General features: G+C 48.6%; 2 protein-coding genes across 5 annotated transcripts; one reads left to right on the forward strand and one right to left on the reverse strand.

Annotated features, from left to right (window-relative positions):
• The first annotated feature begins 280 nt into the window (after window positions 1-280).
• HTR1D (5-hydroxytryptamine receptor 1D) lies at window positions 281-21841 on the forward strand. 4 transcript variants are annotated; one of them, XM_055083691.1, is made up of 2 exons: window positions 281-436; window positions 18891-21841. In XM_055083691.1, the coding sequence occupies exon 2, from the start codon at window positions 19950-19952 to the stop codon at window positions 21081-21083; it is 1134 nt and encodes a 377-aa protein (XP_054939666.1). In that variant the 5' UTR covers window positions 281-436; window positions 18891-19949; the 3' UTR covers window positions 21084-21841. The 4 variants fall into 4 exon arrangements, with proteins under 4 accessions (XP_054939666.1, XP_007117967.2, XP_054939669.1 ...); XM_007117905.4 differs by having other exon boundaries at window positions 18955-21841; XM_055083694.1 differs by lacking the exon at window positions 281-436 and adding an exon at window positions 1031-1084.
• On the reverse strand, window positions 8852-10612 carry LOC102996594 (protein FAM114A2-like). The gene is given in 2 exon segments (XM_024125215.3): window positions 8852-8953; window positions 9189-10612. Coding segments are annotated over 2 exon segments (1506 nt in total). The 5' UTR covers window positions 10593-10612.
• Window positions 21842-23567: the final 1726 nt, after the last annotated feature.

Genomic DNA, 23567 nt, shown 5'->3' on the forward strand with positions numbered 1-23567 from the left:
CGGACTTCCTCGCCTCCCTTCCTCAGCGCCTACCCACCCCTGGGCCTGGGGCTGCGGCGACGGCGGAGGCGGGAGTTCGGAGCTCCCGGCCGCCCCGCCGGGACAGGAAGGGGCTGAGCCTCCCTCCTGGCGGGCGGGGGGCAGAGTAGGGAGGGAGCCTCGCGGGTTTAGGGAGGAGCTGGGGGAGGGGAGCGAGGAGGAGCGGCGGGCGCGGGAAGGGGAGAGGAGAGCAGGAGCCGCAGGGCGCAGGGAGATGGGGCTCGAGAGGGCGCAGGCCAGGGAAGAGCCCCCGGGGCGGCGGGGTGGGCAGCGCCCGGAGCTGGGCTGGGGGTCACGGCGGAGATGAGGCAGTCGCCGGCGGGGAGACGAGGCGCTGCGCGAGGAAGAGGACCCGGGAGAGCGAGCCCGCGGTCCGCACCTGCGTGTCCGGGAGGGGGTAAGCGCTCGGAGCCCGGTGCCTCCCGGGGCGGGGGTGGGGCGCCGCAGGGGCCCCGGCTGCTCGTAGTCCGGCCGTCCCGGTGGAGCTGGGAGGCGAGGCGGCGCCCTCGTCGGCGCCCCGCTGGCCCGGGCGTCCCGCCTCTCGGCGCCTTCGGACAGGAGGGGCACTCGCCGTAAGGGGGTCCCGGAGGACCTGCCCAGCCGGAGGGGCGCGTCGGGGGGCGCGGCCCGGAGCCCCAGGAGCCCCAGGAGCCCCAGGATGGAGGGTGGGCCGAGGCAGCGCCCTGGGTCTGCTGCGGGATCCCTGGCGCGCGTTCTGGGGGATCTGGCTGGGCGGGAGGCGCCCCTCGGGCGGGGGGCTGCGACGCCCCCACGTGGCCCCGGGCGGCCGAGGGCAGCCGGGCGCCGCCCCCTGCCGGCCAGGTCCGGGCGCCGCCCCCTGCCGGCCAGGTCCGGGCGCCGCAGGGTTGCCCCTTTCTGGAGCGGAGTTGGAGGAGCGTCTAGTGTGGAGCCTCGGCTTCCAGGCCCGGAGCCCGGCGGCCCTGACTTGCTTTGTGACCTTGGGCGGGTCACTGCGTCTGTTCGAGCCTCAGTTTGCACATCTATCAAATGGAGAGGATAATTCTCCCACCCTGCAGGATCTGTGGTAAAAAATGAGATGCCTTATGAATGCCTTTTTATAAAACTGTAGAGTTCTGTACAAATCACAGTTAATTACATAATGTCAGAAATGGAAGGGCACTAAGAGATTTGCTTTATTGCAGATGCAGAGAGTGGGGAATAAATCTTGCCCAAGGTCAAACTGCTTGTAAAAGAATATAAGACTAAAGCCCCTTGCCTCACTAGCTCTGGTGAGGTTCAAGGATTAAGAGCAGGGGCTCTCAGTCAGACTGGCTGCATTAGCAAACAGGGCTTGGCTGTTTACTAGCTGTGTGACCTTGGGAAAGCCCTTAACCTCTTCTGAGCCTTGGTTTCCTCCCATGTGAAATAGGGATTAGAATGGTCACCTCACAGGGTTGCTGTGCAAATCAAATAGGGTCATTGCTCAGCACAGCACCTGGCATTGGTGGCCATCATGGCTCTGGTTGGTAGGAGCAACCTCTCACTCTCTTCCTTGGAGTCAGCTTCCAGGGTTTTCTAATCGGCCACACCTCGTGGGTCTTTGCTGTCCTCTGGGTGGCGCAGCCACAGCCAGGGTCTAAGCCTTCCTCACAAGGACATCAAGGGACTCTTTACCAACAGCAGCCAGCAAAACCATTTGGGCAGCTGGGCCTTCTACAGCCTTTGGTCTGTCCAGCTGGTGGGGAAAAGTGGGTGGCCTTTGTCATGGAGGATCGGGAAGCCAGGAACTAGAGGATGGCATGGGAGGGAGGGGGCTGGCTACCTGGACATGACTGGCAGGCCCTAGGGCCTCTTCCCCTCCTAATGGTGCCTGGGACAGGCCCAGAAATACAGAGATGCTTCCTCAGTTGGTCAGTTACCTGATGGATAAATAATGAGGGTGGTTACCCCGGGTCATCCCTTCCCTCCTAGACCACAGGTAGATGATTGTTCTTTTTGGCAAGAGTGATATGAATGTGAGCAGAAATACAGATTCTCAAAGCTGGGAATTCCCAGGACCCGAGAGGTCCCTCTCTTTGCACAGACGGCTCCCATCTGAGGCCCACAGAGGGGCAGGGGCTTGCCAGGGTCATCAGTGTCCTCCAGGAAGCTGGATTCAGCAGACACTGTTCAGTCTTTGACTTCCTCTGCTGATTGCTCCTTCCCCTCGAAACACTCTCTTCTCCTGGCTCCTGTGATTTAACACTGTCGTATTTTTCTTCTTGGTCTCTGTTGTTTTTGCAGATTCAGCCTCCTTTCTACAGCCATTAGCTGCTCTGCTCTCCCAGGCCCTCCTCTGTAGTAGAAGATGCTCTCCCTGGGTGATCTCATCCACCCCATTGGCTCTAGTTACCCCCTCTGTGCACATGGCTCATAAATGCATGTTTGTTGTCAGCCAGGCACTGTGGGAGGGGCGGGGGAAACAAGCAATAAACAAACAAGCAGAAAATATCAGATATGGTAAAGTGCTAAAATGAGCATGAAGCAGGGTGATATAGTAAAGGATGAGATACTTTATGTTGTCTGGTCAAAGCTTTGCCAAGGAAGTGATATTTAAGGGGAGGGCTGGTAAAAGATGAGGTCAGAGAGGTAGCTGGAGGGGGCAGTGGGTGAATCATGTAGGGCCTTGCAGGCCATGGTGAGGATTTTGGATTATATTCTGAGATGGGAGCCATTGGAGAGTTTTAAACAGAAGAGAGGGAATGTTGTTATTTCTCCTCAGCTCATTTGAGCCTTCATGAAGAGTTACTCTATATTGATTGTGAGCCTATTGTGCTCTGGTCACTGGAGTGGGGGAGGAAATAGGTAGGTCTTCAAGGAGCTTCCAAGCACAGGCATAAGAGGCACAAACAAACCTGGAGTCAGGAGAGGGTTCAAAGGATGGAGATTTTGCATCCAGTTGACCAAGGAAGGCTTCCTGGAGGAAGCAGCTTTGAGAAGGGCCTCAGAGAGCAGATTATAATAGATATGTAGGAAGGGGAATGGGAAACATTGCTCTTCCAGGCAGAGGAACAGCCTGAACCAAGACACAAATGCCCCAAATGTGTGTAGAGAAGTCAGGGGAAAGGAGACAGAACCCGTGGGGGGAGTGAGAGTCCGGCTAGGTAGGTAGGGAGCCCGGGCTCTTCAGAGCAAGGCCCTGGACCTGGCCATTTATTTGCTGTGTGACCTTGAGCCAATTGCATTACATTTCTGAGCCTCAGCTTCCTCATTCCTAAAAGGGAAATAAATGGTTAAATGCTGGGGGAGAGAGGGAAGGAGGGAGGATTCCAAGTGTTGAGGATGGGTGAGTAAGACCAGGATAATGGCTCCAAAGGAAGAAAACTGTGGGGAGGGGCTGGGGTAGGGTGGAAGATAGTGGCTCAGCTGAGTTTGGGTTCCCTATGAGACATCCAGGAGGGATGAACAAAGGACATTTGTGGCCAGAGGCACAAAGCACGGGGTTGGGGGACCAAGGTAAAATTGTCAGTGTGCTTCTTTCATTCATCCTTTGAGTAAATCACTACAGAGCCTCTATAAGTATTGAGCCCAAAACATACAGCTGTGAACAAAACCGGACTCTGCTCCAGGAAGTTACCATCTTGTGGGGTGAGAGACCCACAAGCACTGAATGCAGGATGATGAGAATTGTACAGTATGAACAATGTCATGAGGTACCGGTTGGCACAGAGGAGAGAGGCCAACCCCACTTCGGTGGAAGGAGTGGACACTTTTCCGCAAAGAGAAGACAGTTGAATTTGATCCCGAGGGTGATATCAGAGTTGGATGGGTGAATGAGGCGGAAGGGTACCCCACACAGGTCCCTGGGCTTCGTGACACACATGTCCCCCTCCCTTCCGGAACTCAAGTCCAACAGGGAGACAGGCAGTCAGCAAGTGAGCCCAGTCTAGGGCAGTCCAGTGTGATGTGTAATAAGGAGACCATGATCAATTCCATCCCTAGGGTCCAGAGGAACCTCTAGAGAGGGTGGAGGAGATAAGAGGAAGGGCATTCCAGGTAGAGGGACTAGCCCTTGCAAAGGCTCAGAGGAGTAAGAGAAGCACAGTGCTTTGCAGGCGGAGGTCTCAGCCAAACTGGAGGTGGGGTCTCTTGCTGAGCACAGGTCAACAGGAGGATGAGAGGAGAGGCCTGGCCTGTGCAATCTCTGGACAGATAAGCAATAGGAAATGAAGAAAAAGGATTTGGGGTGCATGGCAGGGAAGGTTTTCCCAAGCTTCAGGCCCGTGGAAGAGGTGTCATTGGCCCCAGGTCCTCTTCACTTGCTAATTCTATTTGTCCTCCAGTGCTCAGCTTCAAAGCCACTTTCACCTGGGGATGTTAGGGCTGCCGCAGGTTACGTGTCCCCCCTACTTTCCCGTGGTTCACTGCAGGCACCACTGTCATCCTCTGTGGTCCCAGGTCCCAGGAGGGTTTCCCCAGGGCCATGGTGTCTCCCTAAGAGCAGGGTCCACATCTGTGTTGCTCTTGGCAACATGTGATAGGCCTTTTTTTTTTTTTTGGCCGCGCAGCGCAGCTTGTGGAATCTTACTTCCCCAATCAATCAGGGATTGATGAACCCATGCCTCCTACAATGGAAGTGCGGAGTCCTAACCACTGGACAACAGGGGAATTCCTGTGAAAGGCTTTAAGTGATTAGCTATTGAACAGATGAGAAAACAGGCTCAGACAGATTGAGTAACTTGCCCAAGGTCACAGAGCTAATGGCAGAGCTGGGAAACAAATTCAGTCTACCTAACTCCAAAGCACTACCTGACTCCAAAGCTTATGTTCTAATCACGGCTGTATTATGCCTCTCAGCAGGGAAAGCAGATGATGAATCCTGTAAACACCAACAAATTCAGTGTTTAATTTCTAGGAAATGAATTCCTGTTGTTAGTACCCTGCACATCCAGTCTGCAGAAGACAGCCTCTCCTCCGTCCTGAAAACAGTTTCACTTCATCGGCTCAAGTGCTTTCTGGGAACCCAGATGTGTAGCATCTGGCAGGGAGGGGCAGGTTGAGCTCCAGGACCAGGGGATACAGCCCTAAAAGTTTCTTGCAGAGTGTGGTCTGTCCTGCCACTCTGCTCCCAGGATTACTCCCCTAGGATGAAAACTCAGATGGGAGGCAGGGAGAGGATTTGAAAATGCCAGAAGCGTATGGTGTGAAATGGGCATGAGAGCGTCTGGATACTCCTGTCCTGGATGCTGCTGCAAACAGGAGACAGTGGATGGAAAGGAGCATGGATGGGAGTCTGAAGACTTGGTCTCTGCCTGTAATTCACTCTGTGACCTTGGGCAAGTGTCTTACCCTTTCTCTCCCTATCAGCACCATCAGGGAGTTGGAGTGGATGATTCCTAAGAGTCCTTCCTGCTGTGACACTCTGAGATCCTTCTTGAATCCCAGGGCTGACATTACTATCACCCCTCACACAACTCAGTGTGGTCAGTGGGGCAGCAGTATCACCTGGGAGCTTCTCTGAAATGCAGAATCTCAGGTCCTGCTCCAGACCCCCAGAATCAGAGCCTGCATTTTATAAATTTATTTATTTTTATTTTATTTATTTTTGGCTGCGTTGGGTCTTTGTTGCTGCACGCTGGCTTTCTGTAGTTGCGGCGAGTGGGGGCTACTCTTAGTTGCAGTGCGCGGGTTTCTCATTGCGGTGGCTTCTCTTGTTGCGGAGCACGGGCTCTAGGCGCGCGGGCTTCAGTAGTTGTGGCACGCGGGCTTAGTTGCTCCGCGGCACGTGGGATCTTCCCGGACCAGGGTTTAAACCCGTGTCCCATGCAGGCGGATTCTTAACCACTGTGCCACCAAGGAAAGCCCAGAATCTGCATTTTAAATAAGATCTTAGGTAATGCATGTGCACATTCTTAACTACCTTCCCACCCTTCTCTTTGGGACGTGCTGGAAAAACAGGCAGAGGATTGCGTGCTGAGTGCGGGATGAAGGTGTCTGTGCACCCTCCCATCACTGGACCTGCTAGAGAGAGACCCCATTCAGGTGCGAGTGATGGAGCCCAGCTCATAACAGGGACCCAGCAGAGATTTTTTGAATGTGTGCCGGCACATATGGTTAAATATTTGTGAATGCAGAAAGGAGTGGGACTGACTTGACTCGGCACCTTTTATGAGTGATGGAGCTCGGAATTGAGCAAGCCAGGTTCCAATTCTAGATCTATAGTGTCCTAGCTTTGGGGCCTTAGGCAAGCCATTTCTCTGAGCTTCAGATTCCTTCCCTGGGAAATTATTATAATAGCACCAACTTCAGAGGGTTGTGGTTGGACTTAAACGAGTTGACATAGGGGAAGTGCTTAGAACAGTGCCTGGGACTTCCCTGGTGGTCCAGTGGTTGAGACTCCGCGCTCCCAATGCAGGGGGCCCGGGTTAGATCCCTGATCAGGGAACTAGATCCTGCATGCCACAACTAAAAAGATCCCACACACTGCAACTAATACCCGGCACAGCCAAATAAATAAATAAATATTTTTTAAAAACCTGCCTGGCACATAGTAAGCTGTTAATAATGTTGGCCATTAATTCACTACTACTGCTATTCCAACCCTTGCCCACACAGCACCGGGCACTGTCCCAACCCCTTCCTGGGACTGCATTAAGTTTCATGAGAACAGAGTCCCAAAATGACCCCTAGGGGGCGATATCACCCCTGTTGTAAAGACCGGTTCTAGAGCGGTGCTATCCAATAGAAATACAATTCAGGCCACAAATGTAATTTTAGATCTAGAAAATTTAGAGGTAGCCACGTTTAAAAAAAGTGAAATTAATTTCAGTTATATATTTTACTTACTCAATATATCCAAAGTATTATCATGTAACTGACGTAAAAATTATTAATGAGATATTTTACATTCTTTTTTGAACTAAGTCTTTGAAACCCAGGGTGTTTTACACTTAAAGCAGCAGATCTCAGTGGCCACATTTCAAGCTCTCACTGCCCGCATGTGGCCAATAGTGACTATTCTAGAGTTTTTCAGCACTGGCTCTGAATCCCAGCTGTGCCACGTATTGCCTATGTGGCCTTGGGCTAGTCATTTCACCTCTGTGGATCTCAGTTTCTTCATCTGTAAAGTGGGGAAAACAACTCTGCCCCAAGGAGTAGTCTTAGGGGCAGATGGTGAGAGTTTAAAACTTCTTTGCCCTCTTTCTCACAAGCATGGGAGAATTCAGTGAGAGCCTTTGTACAATGCATTTAGTCATTCAAGGTGGTCCCTTCCCTGTTGAAGGCTGGTAATTGACCCAGCGCAAGGCTGAAAGTAGGAAGGGGTTGGAGTCTCATGTTTCCCTAACTGTTACAAAGGCTTTGGAAACAAGCTTTATCTGTCTTTGACTTTTTAAAGATAACAAGCTTGCCAGTGATGAAGATAACCAGAGATCATCCAGACCAGTGGCTTCCAAACCTGGCTATACCCTAGAAACATATGGGGAGCTTTGAACAATTACAGTGTCTGGGCTCTACCCCTCAGGGGTTGAAGCCTGGACATCTGTTTGTTTGTTTGTTTGTTTGTTTAACAGCATTTGTATTTTTTTAAAGTTCCCCCAGGTGATTCTGATGCACAGCAAGAGGCTCTCTGATTGGTCCAGCCCTCTCATTTTCAAGATAGAGAAACTGAGGCCCAGACGAGGAACTTTCTTTTGTAAGGTCACAGAGAATTAGTGGCAGAACCAAGCTAAAGCCCAGGGCTCCCGTCTCTCAGTCCATTTCTCAGGGCCCATTCCTCACCAGTTCATGGAGCCTTTTATAAACACTTATTGACCTCTTGCTCTGGGCCAGCTGTCAGGGCTATAGGAGCTAAATAAGATGTGGTCCCTGCACTCAATGTCCAGTGATGGAGACAGTCCTGTGCGGCTGTGGGCATCCAGAAGAGGGGTATCTAACCCTGAGGAAGCTGTCCTGGGGAAAGCTTAGATAAGGTTTCATGGGGAGATGCCAGAGCTTAGTCCTGAAGGGTGACTTAATTTCCAGACAGAGACAAAGGTGTAGAGCAGGAAACAGCACTGGGACATGGGTATGGCAGCAGGATGCTGGCAGAAAAACAAGCAGATCTGTGCTGCTAGAGTGTGAAGGTCACAGCCAGCTAGGTTCAGAGGTGATGCTGGAAATGTACTTAAAGACCAGCTCATGAAGGGTCTCTCTTTTTTTTTTTTCACGATTATTATATTTTATTTAAAGGTTTTAAAAGATAAGGGGCAGAGCTCACAAAAGTTACCTGAATCATTAAAAACCACAAAGTTGGAGAACTTTTTTTTAAAAGAGTGGATACCAAAATAGCTTTCAGGAAGAAGATAACCTATAAGTCTTTTACATTGTTGAAGAAAGCAAAAGAAGGCTTAAGATATGAAAGATAAAAGTTATATTTATAAACATGCTAAAGAATACATTAAAAGAAACAAAAAAAAATGAGGAAAAATAAACTGTCTTAATCCTGTTATACATGAACATTGTTTCTATGGGACCCTACAGTCCACTTCAACAATATTCAAACAACAAAATCCCCATCACTGAAAGAGCTTCAATACTCCTTTGGAGCTGGCTATTACAGAATTTATCCTGCATATAGGGTATGCATGAAAAACGTCCTGGAGACTCAGAATATCTGCAAACATGAAACTGTTTCTCTAAATTGCACTTATTGGTCATGAATCCCGTAAAGGGGGGTCAACTACAACTTGAAGCTTGTCATCTTGCGGTGAACCTTTCTCCCTCACTTCTCCAGGGGTACCCAGAAGAGAGTGGCATTTCTTGGCCATCACAAGTCTCAGGTAGAATCTTCTCTGTTCTTCAGTGTTCTGACAAAGACCTCTGGACCTGTAGCTCATGCCTCTGGTAATTCAGTCTTGTTCTCAATAAGAGAGATCTCCGGCACAGGTAAAAGTAGCTGAAAGGCATCCTGAATGTAGGAAACACTGTTTGATGCCTCTAGAAATATTTTTTATTATAGAGAGGAGAAAGAAAATGGCATTAATAGATCAAGCACATGAATTCCAGAATACTGAATTCCTTTTCCTCTTGCTTAACAAGCAATTACATCCATGGACTGCAAAATTACAGCCACTGCAAAATTTTTAGTGTTTTGCATCTTGTCAAAGAAACTCCGGCACAGGTAAAAGTAGCTGAAAGGCATCCTGAATGTAGGAAACACTGTTTGATGCCTCTAGAAATACTGCAGTGATTAATGGATTAAGGACGTCTGCCTTTTCCTTGACCCCAGCAGTTGTTAGGCAGGTGATGAACTCTTTAGACAGAGAGGACAACTCTTTACACAACACAACTGTCATCTGGGAAAGGGCTCTGCTCCTTTCTATGGCTGTTACTTCCTGCTTCCTGCCATGCAGAACCAGAGCCGCTGTTTTGTGAAACAGTTCAGTTGAGCAGGCAGTTAATTCTGCTAGGCTCCGGATTGCAAATGCATGGATATCCTCTATTGAATTGTTATTGATTTGCTCAATTTTTTCTGCTTCCAACTGTTTTTTTCCTTCTTCCTTTTCTTCTAATGGTTTGGCCAGAGATGTCCTGATCCATTCACAGGCTGTATTTCTTGCCCTAGTAAGTTTCTCTGGTTTAGAAGAGACATGCAGCTGGGAAAATAGCTCTCTTATCTCTTTGGTAAAGTCTTCATCCCCTTTCTTCTCTTCCTCCTCTTCCTTGCAGAACTCTGCTAGGGAAAATGCTTCTTTGAGTTGCTCCAATTCAAATTTTAGAGTCTCTAATTCTTCTTCCCTTAGAGAATTAAGAATAGATTTCACCTTTATTTCACTTTCTCAGGAGAGCATCTCCAGAGCTTCTAGATGTGAAAGGCCTTGAAATTCATCAAAGAGTAGCCCATAATGAGTTTTCTTGTCCGTTTCCATGGTAACCTCATTGGCGGTCCATAGCTCGTCTTTCTCCTTCGCCTCTCGTAAAGCCTGAGACAGTGTGGAAGTCCGGTTCATCAGACCCTTGGTTCTTTTAAATCCAGGATCCCCTTCTGCTATTACATCCATTGTCTTTTTCCCAGTGAATTCTAAGGCATCCAAACCCCCACTGATAACACTCTTTCCTGTGCTCTGAACAGCAGTAGAGATGGTTGAGAATACCCCAAATGGACCACTCATTGGAGAAGAGTTTTCATTCTCTTTGGCATTTGTCTCTCCTGTTGCATACTGGACTTCAGATGAAATTTCACTGGGACTAGGGATTCCAAGGGAAGTCTCTGCCTTCTCAATGACATATGAAATACCTTGGCCTACTGTGGCTACTGTAGCTGAGGCTGAGGAAAGCAAGGACTTGCCCCAACTTCCCCAATAGCCCCATCCGGTCTGGGGTACATCTTTGGAAACAGTCTCTTTGCCTGCAGCCTGCGATGTCTGAACAGGAAGAACGTCTGAAGTCTCAAGGTCACCGGAAGGTTTGGACTCTGGTCTTTTCCGAGTAGAAGCTACAGGTTCTGATTTACTCTCTGACTTGGCACTTTGGTCAACTGACTCAAAATTCTTGGCTGGCTCACAGTTCTCATCTTCAAGGATGGAGGTTGCTTCAGTTATCACTTCAGTCTCAATATCATCTTTATCTGACATGATTAGATCATTGCCGCCACCACAGCTGCAGAGAAGCTGCTCCCTACTCCATGAAGGGTCTCTTTTTTTTTTTTGGTGGTGGTACGCGAGCCTCTCGTGGCCTCTTCCGTTGCGGAGCACAGGCTCCGGACGCACAGGCTCAGGGGCCGTGGCTCACGGGCCCAGCCGCTCCACGGCATGTGGGATCTTCCCGGACTGGGACACAAACCCGTGTCCCCTGCATCGGCAGGCGGACTCTCAACCACTGTGCCACCAGGGAAGCCCCAAGAAGGTCTCTTAAACCAAGCCATGGAGCTGAGACTTAATCCCGGGTGCAGTGGGAGCCACTGGAGGATTTTAAGGGAGTGACATGGTCAGACTTTTAGTTAAAGGAGGATTCTGAGTGTGATGTGATAACAGAATGGAAATGAGTTGAGGCAGGGAGACCATTTAAGCCAGAGAAGATTTTGGCCTGAAACAAGACTGTGGCAACAGGGATAGAGAAGAAGGAAAAGAGCCAAGGCAGAGTTAGCTTTCGGCAGTGGAACTGATAGAGTTTAGTAATTCAGTGAAAGAGGGGACTATATCAGTCAGCTATGGCTGTGTAACAAGCTACCCTCAAACTCAGTGGATTAAAACAACATTTATTACTACAACTCATGCATCTGGAGATTGATTGACTTAATCTGAAATGGGCTGGGCATTTCTGCTATTTTATCTGGGCTCACACATGCATCTACCCATCAGCTGAGGAGCTCTGTTCTCTGTGGGGATTTGCTGGGGCCTTTAGTGTGAGCAGCTCTGCTCCACATGTTTGTCTCCTCCTCTTGGGACCGGTGGCGAGCCCACACACGTTCTTCTCATGGAGATGGCAGAGTGCAAGCGGAAACATGCACAGTGTCTTGACTAGATTTGGAATCGGTTTACTGTCACCTCTGCCTCACTCTGTTGGCCATAGCAAGTCCATGCTGAGCCCAGAATCCAGGAGCAAGGAAATATACACCTCGTCTTGACAGGGTAAGATGGAGGCAGCATGGGATAGTGGAAGCACTGAGCTGAGCTGGGAGGAAGGTGGAACTTTGTGATCTTGGGCAAGACACCCACCTCTCTAGGCCTTAGCAATCTCAGCTGATTAGATTGGATTATATCATTTTTTAAAATTAATTATTATTTATTTATTTATTTTTAATTTTTGGCTGTGTTGGGTCTTCGTTGCTGCACGCGGGCTTTCTCTAGTTGCGGCAAGAGGGGGCTACTCTTCCCTGCGGTGCGTGGGCTTCTCATTGTGGTGGCTTCTCTGGTTGTGGAGCACAGGCTGTAGACGTGTGGGCTTCAGTAGTTGTGGCACACAGGCTCAGTAGTTGTGGTGTACAGGCTCAGTTGCTCCACGGTACGTGGGATCTTCCTAGACCAGGGATCGAACCCGTGTCCCCTGCATTGGCAGGCAGATTCTTAACCACTGTGCCACCAAGGAAGTTCCTGTTATGAACAATTCTTACACATGCCTTTTGGTGAACAGCTGTACATGTTTTTATTGGGTATATAACTGGGAGTAGAAGTTCTGCGTCAGAGGTTTGGCTACTTGTTTGTTTTTTTTAGCCATGAGGCATGTGGGATCCTAGTTCCCCGACCAGAGATTGAACCTGTGCCCCCTGCACTGGAAGCATGGAGTCCCAACCACTGGAGTGCCAGGGAAGTCCCTTGGCTACTTTTTATTTTTTGACATTTTCCAGACTTTATAATTGGAGAAACTGAGGTGAAAGGTTGACTTGTTCAAGAAACATTAAATTTCAAAACTTGCATTCATTTACAGATAGATAGACTGATTGATTGATAGACACACACTCACATTGAAACTTCTCAGTCTTCCTCTCTTATTTATTTCACCCGCATGACACCGCCGGGAGATAGACTTGATACCCTGATTTTACAGAGGAGACCCAGACTGTGGGAGGTCCCATGAGATAGAGAGAATGAGATGAAATAACAGCTGTGGATGTACTTTGTGGAAATCATTCTTAGATTTGTGGAGAATGATTTGCCCGTCCAGGGCTCACTCATCCGTACCACACAGCTTCCAGAGAAAGAACAGGCATGAATTCCTCTGTGGGGGATTGATTCTACTGCAACAAATCTGTATCACAGCCTTGGTTTTTTTTTTTTCCTCCAAAAGGATGGGACTGGCTTCTGAGAATACGTTAAACCCATACATCCTGTTTGTTTCTGGCAAGGTTTTATGACTCGCTTAGTTAAAATAAAGATCCTTCCGAAAGGGGAGGTGACTGATCTTCCTGCAGGCTGGAGGAAGCCTTAGTTAAGAGTGATAAAAAGGACACCTGTGGTATGGCAGCCACTGTGCCTTCCTGGAATCCACATAGCAGTTCTGGGAAAAAGGTGCTGGGACCCCTATTTACAGATGGGAAGAAAAGCGCAGGAGGTGAAATGACTTGCCTCTGTCCCACAGTAGGGATTGTTTGGTGGGAAGGAACTGAAAATCCTCTGTCTGATTTCTTTCTCAGCGCCTGGTGTGTCCGTTTGAACTGGCTCAACTAGGAAAAGTGCAAGTTGCTACAAATGAAGTTTCCTGGGTCTAGGGGCTGCATGGACATCTAAGGATAAGGAGTATCACTGGGCTTGGAAGGCTCCCTCCTCTCCTAGGGCAGGTGGTTCCCCTCTCTCTCTGCTCCTTTCTCTGTCTGCTCCGTTCTCCTGCCTCTCTCTGCAGACCTGTTTTTGTTTTGTTTTGGTTTTTCTGGTTTGTTTACTTACAGCTTTTCTGCTCCCCGCCGCCCCTTGCCCTGGCTTTGGTCATGGCTGTGACCTGACTCTCGCCCCAGCATCCTTAGCTTTCAAGTTGCTTCCCCTCCATCATCTATCCACCCAGCTGCTCACAATCTCCAATCTAAATTCCCCAGAGAGAATCTGCTGGCTTGTTTTGACTCACATGTCCACCCTGGTCCAGTCAGCTGTGGTCAGAGGTGGTCTGTGGACCAAGCAGGGATTGGTCTGCCTGCTTTTTCTCCTCCACCCCTCTGCAGAGATGCTGGAGCTGGAGGATGCATGGTATGACTAGAATCTGTGTGATCTGGATTCCAGGGAAGATGCTGCTGGGCTCTGGAGAGGCTGAGGAGGGTGCTTGCTGCTGCTGTGATGGCTCTCAGAAGTGTGGTGGGCAGGGGAGAAGCTCCCTGGTATGGCTGGTAGTTCTGACAATGGCAGACGTCACTCACTAAAATGGACAGTAATGCCTTGTTTCTAGTGAGGGAAGAGACCTTGTTGCCTGGAGACCTGAACATGGTTGGATTCATCCTAGAGAAAACAGAGAAGTCATCATTTACTATGTTGAGCATTTGGGTCCATGATCTTACCAGTTCTCCCCAAACTCTGGTGAGGTATGAAGTATCACCTCCATCACTGAGGCTCGGAGTGCTTAAGTGACTTACCCAATGGCCACCGTGAGGAAGTGGAGAAACGGGGATTGGGATCTGAGCCTGCCTGACCTAAAATGTATGCTTTTAGCCACTCCCCTCCAGCTCTGTTACCATGGTTACATTTGTTCAGGATGCTACAGTTACAGCACATCACATACATGATCTTACTGGAACTACTAAACACCCCTTTGGGGCAGCATAGCCATGCTAATGTTCCCATTTTACCAACGAAGAAACTGAGGGTCAAAGAGAAATCATGTCTTGCCCATGATTACCCTGCTGGTCAGTGGCAGAGATGGGATCAGAACCCAGATCTTTGGAACCAGGATGTATGGATAGGTATTAATGTATCAAAATCAATGTATCAGTGCTGGTAGTGTGGTTCCAATACTACCAATGCTGGTAGTGTGGTTCTCTTTTTTTATAATGTACAAAATTAAGAAAAATTACAAATATATCATTCCCTACAAAAGAGTGTATATAAATATATATAAAACATACAGATTAACAATAAACCTCCATGTACTCACCACCAACTTAAAAACCAGAACATCACTGATACCTTTAAAACCCTTCCACGATGATTACATCCCCTCTTCTTTTCCCCCTCTAGTGGTAACCACTATCCCGAATTTTATTTTATTATTATTATTTTTAATTTTTTATTTATTATTGGCTACGTTGGGTCTTCTTTGCTGCACGCAGGCCTTCTCTAGTTGCAGCAAGTGGGGGCTACTCTTCGTTGCGGTGCGCAGGCTTCTCATCGCGGTGGCTTCTCTTGTTGCAGAGCACGGACTCTAGGCACGCGGGCTTCAGTGGTTGCAGCACACAGGCTCAGTAGTTGTGGCGCACGGGTTTAGTTGCTCCGCAGCATGTGAGATCTTCCCGGACCAGGGATTAAACCTGTGTCCCTTGCATTGGCAGGCAGATTCTTAAACACTGCACCACCAGGGAGGTCCCTTTATTTTTAATTTGTTTATTTATTTTTGGCCACACCACGCGGCTTGCGGGATCTTAGTTCCCCGACCAGGGATCAAACTCGGACCCCCTGCAGCAAAAGCCCTGAGTCTTAACCGCTGGACCACCAGGGAATTCCCCTGAATTTTATATTTAACATTTCCTTGCTTCTCCTTATGGCTTTGCCACATATGTTAATATTGTTAAACAGTTTGTTTCTTCTGGCATGTTTTTGACGTTGGCACTGTTATGTTTGTGAGAATCATCCATTTTGATGCGTGTGCTTTCGTTTACTCAGTCTTGCTTCTCTGTAGCACCCGTCATAGGAATATGCCACATTCTGCCATTCTGCTGCTGATGGACTATTGGTTGGTTTCCAGTTGTTTACTGTTACAGTCAGTACCACCTTAACTATTCTCGTTCCTCTCTGCTGGAGAACACATCAAAGAGTTTCTCTGTCTTATATACCTGGGAGTGAAATTACTGGGTTATGAGGTAGTCATGACATTTTTAGATTTACGACATAAGGCCAAATTGTTTGCTAACAAGGGTCCTCTAATTTATACTCTGCTAGTGGGAGGTGATAATTCCTGTTGCTTGACATCTTTACCAAACTGAGGTGACGTGATCAGATTAAAATTTTTTACCTATCTGCTGGATGAAGATAGTATCTCACTGTTGTTTGAATTTGTTGTTTTTTTTTTTTTTTTGGCAGTATGAGGGCCTCTCACTGTTGTGGCCTCTCCCGTTGCGGAGCACAGGCTCCGGACGCGCAGGCTCAGCGGCCATGGCTCACGGGCCCAGCCGCTCCGCGGCATGTGGGATCCTCCCGGACCGGGGCACGAACCCGTGTCCCCTGCGTTGGCAGGCAGACTCTCAACCACTGCGCCACCAGGGAAGCCCTGTATTTTTTATCTTATTATTTGAAGTGTGATGGGAAAGAGGTGGTTGACTCTAGAGCCGTAGTCTGTATCTCCAAAGGTAGCTGGATTGTGGGAAATTCCCCCAAATTTGTTCCAGTTGGAGAAAGATGGCAGTCAGGAGACAGCCCCAGAATCGTGTGAATTCCTGCAAAGCTCCAGCCCAGCATTCCTGACCGAGGCAATCCACCCCGTCCTTCTTCCCAAGATGTCACCCACCAGCCTCTCAGGCCTTTCTGAGCCCACGCCTTTCACTGGAATGAGGTCATTGGAATCCCTGGAACCCAAGGAGTGACTGCCAGGGTTTGTGGGGCAAGCACACCAGCCTTCCGTGAGAAATGACGGCACCTCGCTCACCCGGACCGTCTGGAGGGAAGAAAATTCCAAGCAGTCCAGCCCGACTTCACATTTTCCCTGTGAACTGAAGTGGGCAGAAATCTTCAGCCAGAGGCCTTTGGGGAGGAGCACGGGGCAAGGAAAGGGCTGGGGTGGCAGGAGGGAATCACCGTTTTCACTTATCACCATGAGATCCCAAACCAGCTTCTCTCCTAGAAGCAAACATGTCTTAAGGCTTTGCTTCCTGAATTGAGGCAGTGTGGAGAAGCGTGGAAATTTCAGAGCTGGCCCTGGACCCGGTTTTTCCACTTGCACATGGACGACCTTGGGCAGGTGACTTCACCTTTCTGAGCACTGACTGGTTTATTTGTAGGTTAGGGGTCCTAGGTGGAGTTGGCCCCCGGGCTAACTCAGTGCCTGGAACATACCAAGAGCCCCATGAAAGATAGTATGATAATATTCCTCAAACTTTGGGAATGTTTTAGAGCAGGTGGCTTAAGATGGGTTTTCTTAAACTGAAGCTGTTTCCCCTCATCTAGGCAGATATTTTTTAAAGATGAAGCATGATTTGGGGAAGTGGGAGGGAAACTACCACATTGCACATTTAGCTTCTTAATGTTTTAAATCAGTCAATCAATAGACATAGACTGAACCTTCCCAACAAAGCCCTGAGCCAAGCAGAATGAAGGAAGTAGGATGATAATGATTCTTGACACTTCTCAGCCTTTTAGTGGGTTTCAAAGGCCGACCTTGCCCAGAGCAATGAAAGCTCCACAGCAGCCCTGGGTGCCACATGGGGTGGCTCCTGTTTGGGGAAGAAATCTGAGACCTAAGGACTTGCCCAAGGTCATACAGGAAGGCTGGGGTAGAATAAGGATTAGAGCCCAGATTGCCCCAGTCCAAGCCAAACCCTCCCCTGTGCCCTGCTGCCTCCCATGCCCGGTGCCAGTCACTGCCTGAGCACTGTCCGCTACCCATCTCTGCTCTCTGCACTCCAGCCTCTGGGCCTTTACTCTTGCCTTTCCAGCCACCAGGAATGCCATCCCTCCCGACCTTGACTACTGAAACCCTTCTCCTTAATGTAGGCAGCCAGTAGAGCAATACACAGGCCTTAAGAATGATATTGTGGGGACTTCCCTGCTGGCACAGTGGTTAAGAATCCGCCCACCAATGCAGGGGACATGGGTTCGATCCCTGGTCCGGGAAGATCCCACATGCCGCAGAGCAACTAAGCCCACGCACCACAAATACTGAGCCTGCGCCCCACAACTACTGAAGCCCGCTCGCCTAGAGCCCTTGCTCCACAACAAGAGAAACCACCGCAATGAGAAGCCCGCGCGCCCCAATGGAGAGTAGCCCCCGCTCGCTGCAACTAGAGAAAGCCCACGTGCAGCAGCGAAGACCCAATGCAAACAAAAATAAATGAATAAAAATGAATAAAATTATTTAAAAAAAGAAAAACAGGGGACTTCCCTGGTGGTCCAGTGGTTAAGAGTCTGTGCTCCCAATGCAGGGGCGTGGATTCGATCCCTGGTTGGGGAACTAAGATCCTGCATGCCCCACAGCGTGGCCTAAAAAATAATAATAATGAATAAATAAATAAATCAAAACACATACAAACTATGAAATAAATTCATACATAATAATTATGATCACATGTTTTAAAAGTATGTGTATATATATATATATATTCTGCCTTGCCAGCTCCATCCCAGGGTCCTTGAAGCTACATGTCTGCTTCCCTTGCTGGGCGTTAAATGCTTTTAGGGCAAGACCTGTTTGCTAAGCTGACCTGGAAGAGGTAAAATGAATCATAGGGATTCCTGGTGGAGTTGTGGCATTCCACGCAAGGCAGGGGGAGACACAGTGGGGGCTGTGGACGAGGCTAAGGGGTCTTGGCATTCTTCTTGCCAACCCCATATACCCAGGGGCTGCCTGCCAGGCCCCATGGACTTCAGACCCCAGGACTTGCCCCTGTCCTAAATACTGAAACCCAGATTCAAGTCCTGAGACGCAGAGGAGAAAAGAAAATGATTCTTTAAGATTTTTTTTGTGACTAAATTTCCAGTTTTCATTTGGAAAGCCAAATGTATTTTCTGGATTTGAACTTTCACCATGAAAAATGCTCTGGGGTTTTTATTTTGGCAGTTAATTTCTTTGCTTAACAAAAAGGTGGTTTGGTTTGGTTTGGTTTTGAGTCATGCATGCTCACTCTAGGAAATATGGAAAATTCATATGAATAGAAGAAAGTTCACTGCCCCCCTCCCCAAGTCATAGAGAAATAAACTGTAACAATTTCGTATCTTTCCAAGTGGCCACTGTGTGTGTGTGTGTGTGTGTGTGTGTGTGTGTGTGTGTGTGTGTAGAGTTATTTTGTTTAGTTTCCACTGTTGCTGAATAAATAGGATGATTTCTGATTCACAATTTACATAACTGCTTTCATGTCCTTGTAACAAGCCTGTGATGCTTCCAACAGCTGTGGCACTTTGTCCCTCTGGGGATTGTGGGGGTGGGCACGTCGCGCTCCCCTGTATTCTCCTCACACTTGTGAGAGTGCCAGTTACGCTGCACCGCTGCCAGCACTAAACAGTATCCTTTTAATCTTAGAGTTAATCTCAAGTGTCTAAATTGTCCTTCTAGAACCTAACTCTACTTTTTTTTTCCTTAACCCCCAGAACTTCTGAACACGTGCCCTTCTCGATGAACCCACAGTGACCTCTTTGTTTTGCCTTCTCCCAGCTCATGCATTCTTCGAGTCTTGGTAACCAGAATGTTTTGTCTGTTTGGGCTCCAAACGTTCAGTGGGACAGGAACCAAAGTCAAGTACCTCATGACACGTCCAGACGAACCTGAGAAAATTGTGAGCTGTTGACTGCACTGCCTCTCTGAATCAGCTGGTACTTCTTTTTGTCTCTAGTTTTAAAAGCTCCCCAGAGGGGACTTCCCTGGTGGCACAGTGGTTAAGAATCTGCCTGCCAATGCAAGGGACACGGGTTCGATCCCTGGTCTGGGAAGATCCCACATGCAGTGGAGCAACTAAGCCCGTGCGCCACAACTACTGAGCCTGTGCTCTGGAGCCCATGAACCACAACTACTGAAGCCTGCGCGCCTAGAGCCCGTGCTCCACAACAAGAGAAGCTACCGCAGTGAGAAGCCCGCCCACCGCAACGAAGAGTAGCCCCCGCTCGCGCAACTAGAGAAACCCCAGGTGCAGCAACGAAGACCCAAACACAGCCAAAAATAAATAAATTAATAAATTTAAAAAAAAAAAAAAAACTCCCCAGAGGCGACCTGAAATCCAGAATCTTCTCAAAATAGGATGGAGGAAATTATTCTGAAGTTCTCATTAAACACATTTATCTCTCAGGCTTTGGAAGGAGCCAAAATGCCAAAGGCAAGAATTCCAGAGCACTGCCTACACTGTTTTGATATCCTGATAAATGTCTAACAAATCCAGCATGTGTCCTGTAGGCCTGACCAGTTGCTGGGCAAAGTTCCAGAACAGTGAGACATCTTGGGATTCATCTGGTTTAGGAAAGACCTTTAACTACCAGGTGGTAGTGACCTCAGTGTTCTTTAAATAGTCAAGTTTTGAGGTCTTTTCACTGGGGTCTGTTCTGATGGCTGCCTCCCACCGGCGTGAAACAGAAGGATGACCTCAATCTGTGAGCAGGACAGCTGTGAAGGAAGGAGCCGCGTGTGTGAAAGTCTGTGGGAAGAGAGAGCCACCTACAATGTCCCCACCAAACCAGTCAGTGAAAGGCCTTCTGCAGGGAGCTCCCAACAGATCCCTGAATGCCACAGAAACTCCAGGGCCTTGGGATGCAGGGACCCTCCAAGCCCTCAAGATTTCTCTTGCTGTGGTCCTTTCCATCATCACACTGGCCACAGTCCTTTCCAACGCCTTTGTGCTTACCACCATCTTCCTGACCAGGAAGCTCCACACCCCAATCAACTATCTCATTGGCTCCCTGGCCGTGACTGACCGCTTAGTTTCCATCTTGGTCATGCCCATCAGCATCGCATATACCACCACCCACACCTGGAGCTTTGGCCAACTCCTGTGTGACATCTGGCTGTCTTCTGACGTCACGTGCTGCACAGCCTCCATCCTGCATCTCTGTGTCATTGCTCTGGACAGGTACTGGGCCATCACTGATGCCCTGGAGTACAGTGAATGCTGGACGGCAGGCCATGCGGCCGCCATGATTGCCATCATCTGGGCCACCTCCATCTGCATCTCCGTCCCACCACTCTTTGGGCGGCAGGCCAGAGCTCATGAGGAGATGTCGGACTGCCTGGTGAACACTTCTCAGATCTCCTACACCATCTATTCCACCTGTGGGGCCTTCTACATCCCCTCTGTGTTGCTTATCATCCTCTATGGCCGGATCTACACAGCCGCCCGGAACCGCATCCTGAATCCGCCATCCCTCTACGGGAAGCGCTTTACCACAGCCCGTCTCATCACAGGCCCTGCGGGGTCCTCGCTCTGCTTGCTCAATCCCAGCCTTCACGAGGGGCGCTCTCATTCCGCCGGTTCCCCTCTCTTTTGTAACCACGTGAAGATCAAGCTTGCGGATAGTGTCCTGGAGGGCAAGAGGATTTCTGCTGCCCGAGAGAGGAAAGTCGCTAAAACCCTGGGGATCATTCTGGGGGCCTTTACCATCTGCTGGCTGCCCTTCTTTGTTGCATCTCTGGTCCTCCCCATCTGCCGGGACTCCTGCTGGATCCACCCAGCCCCTTTTGACTTTTTCACCTGGCTAGACTATCTAAACTCCCTCATCAATCCAATAATCTATACTGTGTTTAACGAAGAGTTTCGGCAAGCGTTTCAGAAAGTCGTCCATTTCAGGAAAGCCTCTTAGTCTTGTCTGGTGGTGACTCTTGTTATCTTCTATGTCCTGTAACCCAACTGGAATTGTCTTTTTTATTTTTCCTGAGAGTTGGGTTAGTCCTGATATCTTGGGTTTTGGTTCAATCAATAGAATTGTTCAGCGTTCTTTTTTGCTGTTGTTTTCTTGACCTCTGAGCCACCAAAAGCTGAGCAGCTGTGTAAAATGGGACAAGACTTCACTTAGTATAATATTTTCACAGTTCATCCATGTTGGAAAGAATGTGACTACAGGTTTCCCCATTGATGCAATTCAGGCAGAAAGCTGCCTGACTCTGTAGGAAGACCCCAGGCTCAAAAGGGGAGGCTTTCTGGTCTACATAAGTTTTGTATGGAGCGTAAAAGAGGGTAGATGAGATTAATGACCTGAGTTGAAAGAGAATTTGGAGTCAGGTGGATGGGTTTCCATTCCATGTGGCACCTTAATTGGAAATTAACACCCAAGTATCAATATTTCTTCCACTGACTCCTTCTTAGGTTGAATCTTCCTTAGTTGTTCATGGGGAGAGATTCAGCATTGGAGGTGCCACTGATACAGAGTGACAGAGAGAGATTCAGAAGCCAGGGGCAGGGGAGTGGGATGGTTGGAACCAGATAGCTACCCTGTGCCTATCCTCCTTCCCCAGTTTCTCTGCACCATCTTAATGTTCTGAAGTTAAAACCCACAGTTACCCCCATTGAAGTAGATTAACAGGATTTGCACCTACCAAGCTTGGAATACCATTCTGAATTTTTTCCCTGTATCCCATTCTCTTTAGAGATCTTAAGCTGTTGAGTATTGTCAAATAAAAAGCATGAAACATCATGATCAGCAAAGCCTCAAAGGGGTAATTTTTCCCCCTCTCCCTGGACATAGAAACCTTTCAATTCAATTCAGTCTCTAGCATTTATTGAGCACCTACCACATGCCAGGCCCTGTGCCAGAGTCCTGGTAGTTATTATTTCATTGGAGCCTCATAACAATGGAAGTCAGTGTAACATGATGATTAGAGCTGAGGACCTAATGCCTCAGTTCAAATCCAAGTACTACTAATTTCTAGCTGGGTGACCTTGGACAGGTTTCTTAATCCCTCTTTGCCTTGCTTTCCTCAAATGTAAAATGAGGAAAATAATAGGTATATTATTGTATATTTTAATACAGTGCTTGGCCTAAGAGCTCTTATCGTTTTAGAGATACAGAAACTCACCTGCCCAAGGTCAAGCAATATAAAAATAACAGCTGCTATGTACTGAGTGCCTGCAATGCTCCTTACATACAATTTCTGGTTTGCTTTCCATCCTCATTTTTCAATAAAGAAACTTGCCTATGGTTAGGGAAGATTTCATAAAGAGGTGACACATCAGCAGACTGCCAAAAGATGAGCCTTTTTGGGATGGGAGACTAAGGAAGGGGAGGTGTGATGAAGCCTCGTGGGAGAGATGGGGAAGAGCAAAGGAAGGTAGGGAAGGTCACGCCAGGTGGAGAAAAGAGCAGAAACAGAGCCTGGGAGGCCTGTAATGCTCCATGGGGTCTCTGGGCACAGGGAGAAGGAGAGTCAGGAATACGGAATATCAGAAAGGGAGAAAAAAGGAGGGATGCCAAGATAAGGGTAGGGGAGCACCCAGAGGAGTCTTGTGCTGACCTTGAAGTTTCTGCTGGACATCTCACAGTGTGGTCCCTGGACCATCTGCATCAGAATCTCCCAGGGAGACTCCGTCAACATTGAATTTCTGGTCCTCAACTCAGACCCACTACATCAGAATCTCTGGCAGTGAAACCCAGGAATCTGTTTTAAAAAAACCTCTCTCCACTTCTTGCACTAGGTGATTTCTAGGCACTAGATCGTTCCCAAATTTCTAAAATTTCTAAAACCACTGTGTTAGTGACTCGCTCACCCCGTGGGGGCCCTCCCTGAGCCCAGAGACACGTCTCAGCACGCTCGCTGCTCTCCTCTGCTCCCCGCGTGCCCTTCCCTACTTTCCTTTAAGGCTGTGCTCTTCCCCACCTCCTCCATCTCGCATTGGGCCATCTTCCTGATCTGATCTGGGAAAGATCAGGAATCCAGAGACTGGACAGGGAACTATGTACATACAGTGTATCTCAGTGGTTAAAGGCACAGGCTTTGAGGTCAGAAATACATGGGGTTGGATCCGGTTCTGCCATTTATCAACTGTGTGACCTGAGGCAAGTCCCCTAATCTCTCTGTGCTCCAGTTTCTTCATCTGTTAAGTGGAGTTGTCAGTATTTAAGCCATAGGATCTTTGTGAGGATTAAATGAGGCAGTGATTTGCAAAATGCTTCACACAGTTCCTGGCACGTAAGTGCTCAGTAAAATGCCACCTGTTCCTATTTGAGAACTTTGAGCCAATTACAAAAGAGGCTCAAATGCCACCACCTCGAGGCCTTCCCTAACTGTTCTGGAACAAAGGTTGGTAAACCTTTTAAAAACAGCTTTATTGGGATATAATTCATATACCA

This window comes from Physeter macrocephalus, chromosome 3, assembly GCF_002837175.3.
Source record: "Physeter macrocephalus isolate SW-GA chromosome 3, ASM283717v5, whole genome shotgun sequence".
NCBI classification, from domain to species: Eukaryota; Metazoa; Chordata; class Mammalia; order Artiodactyla; family Physeteridae; genus Physeter; species Physeter macrocephalus.

Excerpts from the sequence above, each read along its gene's own strand:
- HTR1D (XM_055083691.1), top strand. The coding sequence starts at position 19,950 with ATGTCCCCACCAAACCAGTCAGTGAAAGGCCTTCTGCAGGGAGCTCCC.